At 41.3% G+C, this 15229-nt stretch overlaps 1 protein-coding gene across 2 annotated transcripts in view; it reads right to left on the reverse strand.

Moving 5' to 3' along the window:
* Positions 1-5580: 5580 nt before the first annotated feature.
* otud7b.L (OTU deubiquitinase 7B L homeolog) overlaps positions 5581-15229 on the reverse strand; it is a 59831-nt gene continuing 50182 nt past the window's right edge. For both annotated transcript variants that reach the window (XM_018231399.2, XM_018231400.2), the window contains exons 7-11: positions 12062-12189; positions 9529-9678; positions 9025-9142; positions 8350-8434; positions 5581-7882 (exon numbers count right to left, since the gene is read on the reverse strand). In XM_018231399.2, the coding sequence (XP_018086888.1) occupies positions 6578-7882; positions 8350-8434; positions 9025-9142; positions 9529-9678; positions 12062-12189 (1786 nt within the window). In that variant the 3' untranslated portion in view covers positions 5581-6577. The remainder of the gene's footprint in view (positions 7883-8349; positions 8435-9024; positions 9143-9528; positions 9679-12061; positions 12190-15229) is intronic.

A 15229-nucleotide genomic window follows, 5' to 3' on the forward strand; every position in this document is an offset into this window, starting at 1 on the left:
AGTCTCCTAGGGCCCACCAAAGAACCTGACAATGTGGACCCACTCTCAAAGCAATAAGATATAGTTTGTGCCAAATGGTACACTTTTTTTTCATGTGCCTACAGTGGAATTAGGTTTGGGCTGATGGTAGGTTTACTAGTTTGGGTATTACTAGTAGTAGTTTATGCAGCTATCTGTAAAGACAATGTGCATTTTCTATGTCTATATGTCACTGTCTAACCTAGTCATTCATGATCATTGCCCAATGGGGTTTGCAGACATTAGGATCTCCACAATTTGCCAAACTAGACACAATTACACAGATCGGATCATGTAAATCAAAGGGGACTAGGTCAACTAGACACAGATATATGTTCTGCTAAACCTCAAGTGAATCTTGATTGCTCAAACCAGCCATGGTGGCCATATGTACAAAAACATTTATCAATAAAATGCATGAAGGAACAGCAAAATGGCTTATCCAGAAGACCAATGTGTACAGTTTGGATGTTCCTTACAATGACCAACTCAACAGAAATTATTAGATGGGTGTAGGATGGTGGTGGGGGTTAGTGCCCAATAGCCAAGGGGAGCATTTGCTTTTCAGAAACCTCTGGTGATACAAATTTTGCTCTTCCACATTTCCTAAGTACTCCTTTGTGGCAATCGGTCTAGCCTTATTGCAGACAATTTTATTTTTTCAAGCACACAGTTCGAGGGACAAGACATAAAGACTTCAGAGGAGACACATTTTGGAACATCTCTGCTACAGATCAGTTAATAGACAGGAGACAGAAGGGTGCAATCAAAATTATTTGTTAAGTACACTTTTCTCCATACCCAGAATATGTTCAGCAATTAGAGGTCAACATCCAACTTAATTGCATAGTTATGCACTTAGAACAAGCTGTGCCACTTCTCGAAATGAAAGAAATGTTTTCAAACCCCTTCCCGTAAGAAGTCGAACCCCTTCGGGAATATACAATTGAAGGGTAAATAAAAATGTGCAGTCCTGGAGGCTAATAGCACCCACACAGGCTCTGTAACAAGTGCTATCAGCCTCGAAAGAGCTTTAAAACGACTGCCAAATTAACATTGTGCAGATAAGGGTAACACTAGGGTTATGTAAGAAGAGTCAACATTTACATCAGGTCTTGTAACCCACAGCAACCAGCATTTACAGTTTGCCTATTTGCTGTGCGTTACCCGAGCATATGCAAACGTTTGCAAATATTACGCAACCCCCGAAAGTATTATTTGCTGTTCGTTTTTTAACTGTTCCGTTTGCTCATCGATCACAAAGGATATGGGGAGTTTTACATCAACCACCATTTGCAGCCAATCAAAACCCGCAATACAGATATTTATCAAACAGTCCATCAAGAGGAAAGGAACAAGACAAAACACCATTTTAGCGTCCTGCTTTGGCCAATGACAGACGTGGAGATTTCTATCGTTTTGGGCATTTTCTTTGGCATCTGCAGGATGGGGACAAAATGCTTATCATCACCCGCCAGTCAACTGGAATCGCCACTTAGTGCCAGATCCTTTCTAGTGCAGCCCACACCATTTGACAATGAGTAGTGCTGCATTTTTGAGCGACATGAGACTGTTCCTAGACAGGACAAGGCGCTTGTTGGCGACTGCCAATGACTTTGAATAGGAGCCAATTTCTTCCTTTTATTTCCGCCCTTTCACAATGTTTCAACAAATAACACTGAAAATCAGCCGGTCTACCATTATGGGATTTTTTTTTTTTGCCCAAACTAAACTTGGAAAGGCACTTCAGCCAATACGTAATCTGACTGCTCATAAATATCATCTCTAGTGACACCCAATCTGTTCCCAAAGCTTTATTGCCCATGGGCTGGTATATGCACCCGACAGGGGACCAGTATTTTATTGCGACCCCTACCGCCACCAAAATTCATTTCCGAGTGGCACAGCCGCTTGAAACACAAAAGGTTCGTTATTTAAAGCTTTTTTTGTTGACAAGAGAGAGAACGAAAGAAACAAATCAACTGATAAAACATGAATTACACGCTTTACAATAAACCTTGTAAGTACAACAGCACTCTGCTTCATTGTGCTCTACCGTCTGTGCAAATACTGCTTAGTCACCTCCGGGGAGGCGCTCACTTTGATTGGGACCATCAAAGTGTAAAAGAAAAACGAGGAAAGGAAATCGGTTAATATATATACACTGTTTTTTGTTAAATCTAAGGGAGGTGGAGCAAAAACAACCTGCTAATTATAAACGACAAACGTGCAAACGCTACAGTTGCGTGGTGCATATCAAAGGTTGACATTCAAACATCCTCGTATAAAAATGAAAGTGAACTGTGGAATTGTCTTAAATTAAAAGCGGCGATGGTGAACCCGGGAGGCCAGAGCTATGGCCGAATGGCAAACAATATGGCTGCCATTCTACAAAAACACCAGAGCTAACGTAAAACTGACTACATCCATCCAAAAAGATCCTTGATGTAAAAATTGAGCACCTTTGCAATTTACATTATTGTTTTTCTTTTGGTTTTCAGAATATAAGCAGTTTCATTTTGCTAATATCACATATGTAATAGGAGCAACCTTGCTGTTGTTGTATCCCGCTGGCTGGCCATGGCCAGAAGCTTAAGGTTTTGATACATAAGCCATCTCCTGATGCTTCTCTGCTTAGTTCTATCACAAGTAGAGTCAAGAGACATCACTTTCATCAGCCAGGAGAGAACAACAGGGGGTCGGTCAACTACCATTAGGGCAGAGACACAATAGGAGACTTGGGGAGATTTAGTCACCCAACAACAAATTGCCTCTTCTTCGTACAACTAATCTCACCAAACTGCCTTCCCGTCGGTTAGAATCCAATCGCCGACGGGATATCACTTCATCTTCGAAGTCGCCTGAAGTTTCCTCGTGAGGCAATTCCGGGCGACTTCGGAAAACGAAATGCTCCGTGTGCCACCCCGCCGGCGATTTCGAATGAATGATATGAGCAGTGTTAAACTGCTTATATCACAACAAAAAGAAAAGATTAAATAATGTTGAAAAAGTGCTCATTAACATCTCGGTTGGGGGGGGGGTATATGACCGCCGTTAACATAGGAGGGCAAAAACATTTTCCTCTCTAAATATGTGCATGGATAGGAGAGCATTACTTTACGGAAAACATCCTTAGCAACATTATTATCCTTCCCCTTAAATTCCCTTGTGATGGACAATCAGATGGCCGACAGCCATATTTATGAATTTAACCATCCAAAGAAGAAAAGTTCTAAACATAAATATTCAATGGGAGGGGGGGGGGAAGGAAACAAACATTATTTTTAGTTGCCCTCCAAGACATAATGTTATAGGGCGATAGTGGCATAAAGGGGTAGCCCACTTCTTTATAACCAGGGTGTTGCCATCAATGAGCATGCAATTCAATTGCCCACTGAAGGGCTTGCAATGGACTCTCTGTTTTATCAACTGCCAGCATCCACCAAAAACCTGCCCCACAAAGTGATTGTTAAAATAAATCGAAATATTGCTTCGATACGGAACAAAAAGCAACCGGAGGTTGGTTAGAAGCCTTAAAAACATACATCAGACAGAAAAAAAGTGCCTATGATTACGATAAAGTTAGTTAACTCAGAAAAAAAGAAACATTCACCGAACGGCATAAAAAAAAAAAAAATCTGCGTCCGTTATTTAATATTTACACAGCATTTTCTATGGTTAAATCATCAAGAACAGTACTGAAAAGAACACAAAAAAAAAAAAGAAAAATGGTGGTCGAAACACTGCAACGGTGGTCCTTTGCTCCGGGGTGACCAAGAACAAAAGAAAATTTGAGGGGGGCAACAAACATCCAGTTACGTGTGAGATGAAAAGGCAATCAATGGTAAAAGTCCAAATCCTCTCTTTTCTCCGTCTATAGGCTGACTTTATAAAAATAGCTTTTATTCTTACTCCTCATGGGCAGGCGGAGGATGTAGCTCTTCAAAATAGACCCTCTGATATATCGCTCTCTCTTTCTCTCTCTATATATATATTTATATATATTGTATTTTGACTCATTTCTATTCTCTGGAACAGAGGTAGTGTGCATACTTTAGTTTATAGGGTTGTGGGGGGAATAAAAAAATACCCGAAATAAAGAATCTTCCCATCTGTGGTCTGTATGAGACAGAAATGCTGGTTTCCCAATTAAAAACTGTTTGGATGATTATTGCTGTTTTGATTGGCTCTGAAAAGATTTATAAAATAATCATGGGGAGCGAGTACGGATGAGACAAACAACATTCTAAAATCGGGGGGAGGGTTGACAGGCAGGATATATACAGATATGGGATCTATTGCACGGAATGCTTGGGTTTTCTAGATTAAGAGGGGTTTCCGTGATGGGGGAGCACCGCGCCTTAAGGCTACTTATAAAGAAAAAACCAAAACATTTAAACATAAAAAGCCCTCCACATGGGTTACTGCTTGCTTAGGTGACATGATAGAAAGGGCACTATGAGAAAAAGTCACAGGAAAATAAGATTCCGGCCAATAGATCCCATACTGTATTAAGAGAAATGGTTCAGATTTCACGAAATCCGCTACATTTTGGATCGTGTTGAAAGTCTACAGAACTACTTGCTGCCTAGAACTTCCTGCTGTAGATGCATAACTTTCATTATTGCTGTGTGGGTGATATATATATAGTATATATATATATATATATATATATATATATATATATATATATATATATATATATAGTATATATATATATATATATATATATATATATATATAAAATTCTGCAGCTTTGCCTTTATTCCTAGGTGCTGGTGCTATGTTAAACATATTATATGTTGTATTTTTGCCCAGTTTATTAAGAGTATTGATTATGGCTCATGATCTTACGGTGGACACTGAAAAAATCTGCCAACTCAGCCCCTTGAGACTAAAGGTGGCCATAGACGCAATGATAATATTGTACACAACGAATTTTCGTACGATACTTGGTGCGTGAATGGTGGGAGATGAGCCAACCGATATCGGCAGAAGACTTGGATATCAGTCAGCTCGTTCATCGGCCGCCTTTGAAGGCACCTGAACATCGGCCATTGTTAGTGCTGAATCGTCTACACGTGTATATTGAAAGATCTTTTCCAGGAAAGATCGTAATTGTAACGTCTATGGCCACCAAGAAAGATCGTTCTTTCACGTGTAGAGCTGAATGGTCAGATATACAGGGAGAAACAATAGAATTCTACCTGTATCTGACGATTCAGCACAAATAATGGCTGATCTTTGGGTGCCTTCAAAGGCGCCCGATCAAATTTTTCTGTCCAGCCCGACTGACGAGCCGACTAATATCCAAGTCTTCTGCCGATATTGGTCGGCTCTTTTCCCACCACACGCACCGTATATCATACGAAAATTAGTTTTGTACGATATTATCTGTGCGTCTATGGCCACCTTAAGTCGGCTTATTGGCTCACATATAGCTCCATTTCATCAGCCCATCAGACTGATATCTACGACAAATCCCCACCAGATATCTATTAGGGTTGTTGGAGGATTCCATAGGAAAAGGACCACATTGGCACTTTGATTTGGTCCTTTTCTGATGAGACGGCATAGACTAACATTATGAGTAGACTTTTGTTCTGAACAATCAGATCAGCCAGGTTTGTCCCAGTGCACGAGTGGCCAAATTGGATGAAGATCTGTTTTTTTGTTTAGCAATCTTACTCGGTTTACTCAGGATTTGAATAAAATAAATTTTAAGCATCTCATAGGTAGACCTAATCTAGGCAAATCTGCAATTAGTTGCCAAAGCCAGGGGTCATGGCAACAAGAAAGCAGAATTTCCAGCTTTTACAGTATATGTCTCAGTTCAGGCACTTCCCTGTTCATCCGTTGCTGTGGTATTCTGCCTGTGAGCCTAGGAACCAGATGAAATCCTAAACTGGAGAGATCTTTTACCCACAGGCTCATTCTGACAGCAAAACTGCTAAAATTAGGTCAGAATCTAGTGGTTTCTCTCCTTTTTATTGCTGCCGTCAGGACATTTCTCTATCCGGCCTGCACCCTTTTCCTTTTACAAAAACTGGGATACTAATTTTCCATGGATATTTTACAGCCTTGAGACCTGAATGCAGGGTTTCCTCTACTGAACACGCTGATGTAGCCCATTTCTGCCAGTGCTGCTCCAGTGAAAACCAGTTCCTGCACTTGAGGGCCGCTCCGATTCGCAAGATGGGTTCGTCAACAAAATACATGCATGTTTGCTTTGGGGGGTAGGGGGCAAGAAAGGGGTGGAATCTTCCTAAAGTGCTATGGACGCAGCCATAAAAAATTTTACCAAACTAGACCCTTTTTTTTTTTATCACAACAGTCAACTCTATATTTAGAAAAACAACTGGTGCCATTGCCCCTCTTTATTGAAAACCCCACTGAGGTTTTTCTGCTTGCTGTTCTGCTCTGGCTATCAAGCCACCCACTGAATGCTGGGAGGAGACAGCTGGAAAATAATATTGCATCCTATCTCTACCCAAACACTTCATGGACTTTCAGTCAAAAAAAGAAAAAAAAGAGAGAAAACAGGTAGTTTTTGGATGCTTTAGAACCTATGTATTAACGCCTCTTTCTCCCGTTCTTTCCGCCTCAGGTTCTCCTTGTAACAGCAGGAGCAGTAATTCCCCGTTTCTGGATGTCCATAAAAAGTGCAGTTTGATTGCTTACACTTGGTCTGCTGAATAGTGTACAGTGTCCGGCTTTTATTCCCATCAGAGGCCACTGCTCTGGGCAGGGTGCTGGGGTCTGTGTACTCTCGGTAGCCATTGCTGTGGGTGAAGCAGAGCGTCTGGTCACAGTCCTCCGGGTATACGGGCGGCAGCTCAGTCTCTAGAGGAGAGATTCTGCCCAGGTGGGGCGGGCTGGATTGGAAGGGTTGAAGCCGGGACTGCACGCAGTGTCGTGGGAGTGTGCTGTACAAAGGCAAGTTATTGCAGGAACCCCCTGCCACTTGCCTTCTACTGTCCTGGTAACTGTGAGGATGGGAATTGTCCGATGGATTCACAATGCTAGGTCTAGGGATGGTGAAACCCCCAGAGTAACTGGAGGGCAGTGATCCTTTGGGCCCCAATCCATAGTCCATGCCATAGCTGTTAGCCGTTACCTGGGAATAAGTAGGTAGTGGGAGCAAGTCGTCCCCTTTGGGCTGAAGCATTTCCTGTTCCAGCCTTTTAGCGGTGCCGCAGTTAACGAGTGCCTTTTTCTCGGCTTCCCTTTGTTTCTGCTCGGCCACAAAGCGATCTTCTGCGTCGGTCAGGTATCTCTGGATCATCTGCTTCTGGTAAGGCTGTCGGTCGCTGGTTTTCAGAAGGCAGGCGAAGATGAATTTGCGCTCACCCTGCATTGCTGCCCGCAGGATGCTCAGGCTCAGCTTGACGTCGTTGCTGTATTTATAAGGATCTCCTTGCGACTTGTCTGCCGACATCTTGCTAGAGCTCGACTTCTCAGGCTGTGGGGACACGTCGCTTTGTGATGTCTCTTCCTTGCTTCCTTTACGCCCCTTGAGGGAACCTTTCTTCTTCTTCTCCAGCGTGTCCCCTTGTCCGTTACTCATTCCCGCCTTGATGCTTTTGCTGTGCATCAAGCCCCCCATGTTCTTCTTTAACTTGCTCCCCAAGCTTTTCCCAAAACTGCCCAGTTTGTTGGCCACAGAGTCTGCCCTCTTCTTATCTTTCTCCTTGTCTTTTCTTGACTTGTCCTTTTCCTTGTCTTTCTCCTTTCCACTCTTGCTTCCTCCGTTGCTTGCGGAGCTGCTGCACACAGACTCTTTGTCAGACTCCCCGGACTCTGCAGCAGAGCGGGCGTCATCACCAGCTGAGGCAGTAGGAGACTCCGGTTGGGCCAGTGGAGCCTATATAAGAAAAACAAAATAATGAACTTACTGTTGTAGAAACAAAAATCATAATGCACTTTGCCAGTCTTTTACACAGAAAACCAAGGTTGCAACTGGCAACCAATCCAATGTTTTCTTTAATTGCTCTAGTTGCAGCTGGCTAAAAAAAAACTATTCACCAACTGGTCGATAAGAATTACTGCCCAGGTGCAAATTCTTTTCTCAGTGCTGATTAATGACCCCCACTCTGCACTTCCACGCAGCGGATTGTAGGAATACCATAGAGTGCTTCCACTGAATGGATTCTGGGGAAAAAATTAAGCGACAAGATACCCTTACTGGCTCTCTAGATAGACTGCGTGCTTCAAGGGATTATGGGAATGTGACGAGCAAGTAGGCAGTCTTATCACTTCCCTAGATATTTTGTGTTCCTCCACTTAAGAGATTGTGAGATTGTAAGATTGCAGGACAACATTAACCCTTACCTGTGTTTCACAGGGCAGAGAAAGCCAGGTTACAGACATGTAGTTATGCAGCAGGTTTAACTTGGCTTCCAGCGATAACGTAACACTGGAAATAAATACAATGAAAAGAATATTACACATCTGGGTGGCCACAGGTAGTGTTGTCTGATAAAAAGTGCAAAGGGGAAAATGAGAGATAAAACAGAGTTCTTTGCAAGAGTCAATACATGCAGCTCTGAGATACATTGGGATAAAGTTACCAGCTCCAAACAGAGCTGAAAAGCAGGAGAGGCTGCAGCCAATATATTATTTAAGGATGTCGGGGGTAAGGTGTCACAACAGAGCTGGCACGTAGAACATTCTGTTTACGATGGGGCAGGGGAGGTTGGGAAAAATAATATGTCGAACTGTAGTCACATCTCACCGACTCGAGAGAGAATGGCAGAACAATGAAAAACAATGCTCTCCAAAGGTAATACAAATGTCCTTATAAAACATATACACCTGTATTTAACATAATAACAAATGAATTGACTGTGCTAAATACATGCTGTATCAGCAGCTGGCTGCACTGAATTCTGGGACTTGTAGTTCCCTGTATGTAGACAGGGGGCACCACTGCTGATGCCAGAGGGAGGCTCAGGGCTGCGATGCAAAAACTCCCGAGCTAAGAAAATGGGTTGAGTCGAAAGGTACCTTGCCAGGCAGACGTTATCAGAGTCGTTCTTCCCCCATTCCCAGTTCTTTCCGGGATCCACAGCAAAGTGCACAGGCAGTAATTTGTGATCTGAGTCTGTCAGTGGGATAAAAGGTGCTGGAGTGGGGAGAAGAAAAGAAAAATGACAGATCTGTTCTGATACAGTCTGCTGAAAACCATGAATGTTTAACTTCTTCAGAACACTTCACTCAGAGTATCCAGTAATAATAATATCAATATATAAATAAAGATTAATGACACAATAAAAGGCTAAATAACAATATCCCATATGAGAACCCAAGACTGCGGCAAATCAGTCTCAAGCAATTGTCGCCAGCAGTAACGATCAGACAACATGGGAAACCCCAAGCAGAGCAGTTCTCAGCCCAGAGGGATTTTGCAGTTTTCTAAATTAATATGCGATCAAGCGCCTATGGGAACCTGCAATCATTTTGGCTGCAGACATGGGCCAACAGGCAAGTCAACTGCCACTTCTACTGTACCTTGTTCCTTGCATTGCTCTTTCTGTTCCATAGACACCAAAGCAGAGAAGTGAGCCTGGTCATAGGCCAAGACCAGCGGTGAACAATGGCATTTATTCGGGGGGACTTCGAGGGGAAGGTAAATGCCTCCGAAGGGAATAGGTGCAAATGCTGCAACGAGAAAGAGACAAAGCTCCGGTGTTACATCACAACATTTGTCTTCCATGTTAACACACGCCATAGCAACAGTTTCTCAAAGGGAAAGGGGCCACAGGATGGGCCAGTAAAATTGCCTGCCAACAGAAAAAGCAATGGTCAGACAATAAAAAAATGCCCAACAGTTACTGTTTCTGTACATATCGATTGGGAACGGACCGTATCCATGGCCTAGTGCAGTCCTGGCTCAAGAATGTGGTTAATATGTGATCCACCTGCATGGGACCTTCCGTGTCTTTTAGGGATGCACCAAATCCACTATTTTGGATTCGACCGAACCCCCGAATCCTTGTCGAAAACCGAACTGAATCCTAATTTGCATATTCAAATTAGGAGTGGGAAGGGGAAAACATTTTGTACTTCCTTGTTTTGTGACAAAAAGTCATGCAATTTTCTTCCCTACCCCTAATTTGCATATGCAAATTAGGATTCGGTTCGGCCGGGCAAAAGAATTCGGCCGAATCCCCAAACCGAATTCTGGATTCTGCGCATCCCTAGTGTCTTTGCCTAGTGGATAAACGGTTGGTAGGAACAGCCCCGATGGATGAAACAAGTTATATAAAGACCATCGGGCTGTTCCTTCCAACTGTTTATCCACTGGGCAAAGACACGGAAGGTCCCATGCAGGTCCATCACAAATTAACCACATTCACGAGCCAGCACTTCACTAGGCCATGGATGCAGTCCATTCCTAATCGATATGCGACAACTACAACCAGATACTGGTCAGGGAAGCTATATTTATAAGCTGCCAATATACATGTAGATGCCAATATACATGGTCACACATGTGCCGTGGTACGGCCATCTTGAGTGAGTTACATTATATTTGGGCAGCTTCCTCCTGCCTTCAGTCTCTCCTAGGAGCTCTTAAAGGAGAACTAAAGCTTAACTATAGAAGTAGCTAGAAATGTTGTACATGATGTTCTGTGTTTCTGTACCAGCCCAAGGCAACCACAGCCCTTTAGCAGTAAAGATCTGTGTCTCCAAAGATGCCCCAGTAGCTCCCCATATTCTTTTCTGCCGATTCACTGCACATGCTCTGTGCTGCTGTCACTTACTGAGCTTAGGGACACACTCACAATATACAGTACACATAGAATAGAAATGTCACAATATAAGGCTGATTAGTAATTAATACACATAATTACTACATGGCAGCACAGAAACCAGTGCAATTAGCATCAGAATTTAATAATCAGCAAACCTGTAGCATCAGCTTATATTACAGTCAGGGAAGCTCATTTTCTGCTGGATAATTAGTGACGAGCCCTAAGCTTAGCTTCTCAACAGCCAATCAGAGCCCACTGAGCATGTGAGTGTCACAGACACTTTCCAAGATGGTGACCCCCTGTGACAAGTTTGAAGTCCTGGATCATTGCTGCTATTGACAAGCTGAAACTTTAGGCTGGTGCAATAAGTTCAGTATATAAAATATGCCATTTTTGCCTATATTAATTTTTAGGGTTTACTTCTCATTTAAACCACATAACCCACAACACTTTACCTCGCCTGTGTCTTTGGATTGTGGGAAGCATTGCAGGAATAAAACCAATGCAAATTCCAGGCACGTCATAGAGCCCAGGAGGGAATCAAACACAGGAAGCAAGAAATATATATATATATATATACACACACACACATATATATATATATATATATATATATATATATATATATATATATATATATATATATATATATATATATATATATATATATATATATATATATATAATCCAGAGACTTAGGGGCGATTCATGAAGCTCGAGTGAAGGATTCGAATTAAAAAAACTTCGAATTTCGAAGTATTTTTTGGGTACTTCGACCATCGAATTGGTTAAATTCGATCGAATTCGATCGAATTCGAACGATTCGAAGTACAAATCGTTCGACTATTCGACCATTCGATAATCGAAGTACTGTCTCTTTAAAAAATACTTCGACCACCTACTTCGGTAGATAAAACCTACCGAAGTCAATGTTAGCCTATGGGGAAGGTCCCCATAGGCTTGCCTGTGATTTTTTGATCAAAGGATTTTCCTTCGATCGTTGGATTAAAATCCTTCGAATCGTTCGATTCGAAGGATTTAATCGTTCGATCGAACGAAAAATCCTTCGATCGATCGATCGCAGGATTTGCGCAAAATCGTTCGACTTCGATATTCGAAGTCGAACGATTTTAGTTCCCAGTCGAATATCGAGGGTTAATTAACCCTCGATATTCGACTCTTGATGAATCGGCCCCTAAATGTAGGATCCATGATAATAATAATAAAGGCAGAATTAGGAGGTCATTAACGCCAAAAACAAAGCTATAGATGTTAAGAGAACGTACCTTCTCCACCCGAGTCTCGCAGCATTGTGTCGGCCACTACAACAATCGGTCTCTTGAGTACGTGAGCAAGTACAAACACGTGGAACTCTTCCAAGCTTTCATACACCGGCTCCTCAGAGCTTTCAACGCTGCAAAATAAGCACCATCCAATCAGTCTCTCCTGCTGTATATTTATATCACAAACAATGCAATTGGAGCAGACACATATCATCTGGATAAAGGTCTGAATATAAGGTCTCAAGTCCTGTGAGTGCTGAGTTATCTCTGTGGATACACACCAATTCATTTTTCTAATAAAGAATATTAAACAGAACTCCTCCTGACTTCAAATATCCTTATAATTAGCCCTTATAATACATGAGTGATACTCAGAGTTCCCTGTATAACTCAGCCAGCAGCCTTGTGCCTTTATATGGTCACAGAACCCCTCAGTGACTTCTAATATCCTTATAATTTACAGTAGGGGGTACATTATCCCTTATAATACATGAGTGATACTCAGAGTTCCCTGTATAACTCAGCCTGCAGCCTTGTGCCTTTATATGGTCACATAACAACCCCTCAGTGACTTCTAATATCCTTATCATTTACAGTAGGGGGTACATTATCCCTTATAATACATGAGTGATACTCAGAGTTCCCTGTATAACTCAGCCTGCAGCCTTGTGCCTTTATATGGTCACAGAACCCCTCAGGGACTTCTAATATCCTTATCATTTACAGTAGGGGGTACATTATCCCTTATAATACACGAGTGATACTCAGAGATCCCTGTATAACTCAGCCTGCAGCCTTGTGCCTTTATATGGTCACAGAACAACCCCTCAGTGACTTCTAATATCCTTATCATTTACAGTAGGGGGTACATTATCCCTTATAATACACGAGTGATACTCAGAGTTCCCTGTATAACTCAGCCTGCAGCCTTGTGCCTTTATATGGTCACAGAACCCCTCAGAGACTTCTAATAAGAATATCTACCAAACCAGTTTGGTGAGTGTTTAAGATGAGTGCCCATAGGCTGGCTTACAATAAAGCAAATCAATTGGAGGAGAAACGACATTCCCTTTATATGTTTGCATCTGATCCGATGGCACAGTTAGAGTTTCAGCATCAGGGCTCACATTTCACAGTAAGGGAGTTGTAGGCAGTGGAGAATAATTGGCTCATTATCTCAGGAGAGGAAGGAACTCCCTCCCAGCTACAGAGTAAACATCTTTCCTATATTAAGGCTCTCACTCTGAAATGGGAATCTGCACATGGATTTTTTTCATTTTTGGACCATCACATAAAATACACACAAATTCCATAGGGTAATGATGGAGTATAAATTAATGTATCTAGAGGAGAGAGAGACACTCTTAGAGCTACATCAAGGGTCGAATTTCAAATTCACGTCCGTTTAAGACAACAAATTTGACTGGTCAAAATGTATCAAAAAAATCAATTTATTTTTTTAACTCGAACAAATTTAAACTACCCGAAAAATCGAATATAATTCAGATCAAATTTGATCAGACTCGATTCAAGTTTTTTCTCAGAAAAAAACGCCAATGTCAGGAAGGCTACAAACATTGATCCCTGGACCTCTCCCTTTGATTTAAACAGTAATTCAACAGGTTTTAGGTGGTCGAATAGTTGAATTCGAATTCTAGGGCCAGAGTATTATAAATCTCGAAAAATCGAATTCTTTAAAAAACTTGAATCGAATTTGGATAACTCCCTAGTTGAATTTGACAGTTTTGACCATAAAACAAAACAACCCATGGGGTCATATTATTAACCTGGAAACCCCCCCATCTTTTAAATATTTTTATATTTATTATATTATTAATTTATTATATATAAGAAAATGGGGTTTCCGTGAGTCATGTGACACACATCACAAAGCACAGAGTATCATGGATGACATAACTAAGCACCGTTTATATAGTGAATAAAGTACCCACTCTTGTAAAATATAAGGATATTAGAAGTCACTTAGGAGTTCTATGACCTGTATTAAAACACTCATTTTTTATTTAAAACGTGAGGCTTAACGAGTGCTTTTATACAGGTCATGGAACTCCGAGGTAACTTCTAAAATCCTCATATTTTGCAACAGGGGGTACTTTATTTATTATAATACACAAATTTCAGCGAGTCATGTGACAAATGACATCACTAAGCTCTGATTATAACTCATGACATCACTAAGCTCTGATTATAACTCATGACATCACTAAGCACTGCTTATAAGTAGGGATGCACCGAATCCAGGATTTGGCCTTTTTAAGCAGGATTAGGCCGAATCCTTCTGCCCAGCAGAACCGAATCCTAATTTGCATATGCAAATCAGGGGCAGGGAGGAAAACCACGTCACTTTTTCTCACTAAAGAACGAAGTGAAAAATGTTTTCCCCTTACCACTACCAATAAGCATATGCAAATTAGGATTCGGATTTGGTATTGGGCTGAATCTTTCACGAAGGATTTGGGGGGTTTGGCCGAATCCAAAATAGTGGATTCGGTGCATCCCTACTTATAAGGATATAATACACAAAAGCCGTGAATATCTTGTAAATGATATCCTTATAAACGGTGAGTTCTGATGTCATCAGTTATAAACGGTGAGTAGTGATGTAATTTCTGTCACATGACTCACTGTGTATTATAATAAAATACCCCATGTTGCAAAATATGAGGCTATTAGAAGTTACCGAGGAGTTCCATGACCTGTATAAAAACACTCAGCCTTCGGCTTTGTGCTTTTATATGGTCACGGAACTCCTCGGTAACATCTAATATAATGAATAAAGTACCCCCTCTTGTAAAATATAAGGATATTATAAGTTACCGAGGAGTTTCATGACCATATAAAAACACAAGGCCGAAGGCTGAGTGTTTTTATACAGGTCATGGAACTCCAAGGTAACTTCTAATATCCTCATATTTTGCAACTGGGGGTACTTTATTTATTATAATACACAAGTTTCAGTGAGTTATGTGACAGAAATGACATCAGAACTCACCGTTTATAACTGATGACATCAGAAATCACCGTTTATAACTCATGACATCAGAACTCACTGTTTATAAGGCTATAATTTAGATATTCATGGCTTTTGTGTATTATATACTTTAAAAGACTTATGTAATGTAAAGCATAGAAATGTGTTTAATGGCGTGA

This window comes from Xenopus laevis, chromosome 8L (genome assembly GCF_017654675.1).
Source record: "Xenopus laevis strain J_2021 chromosome 8L, Xenopus_laevis_v10.1, whole genome shotgun sequence".
Taxonomy (NCBI): domain Eukaryota; kingdom Metazoa; phylum Chordata; class Amphibia; order Anura; family Pipidae; genus Xenopus; species Xenopus laevis.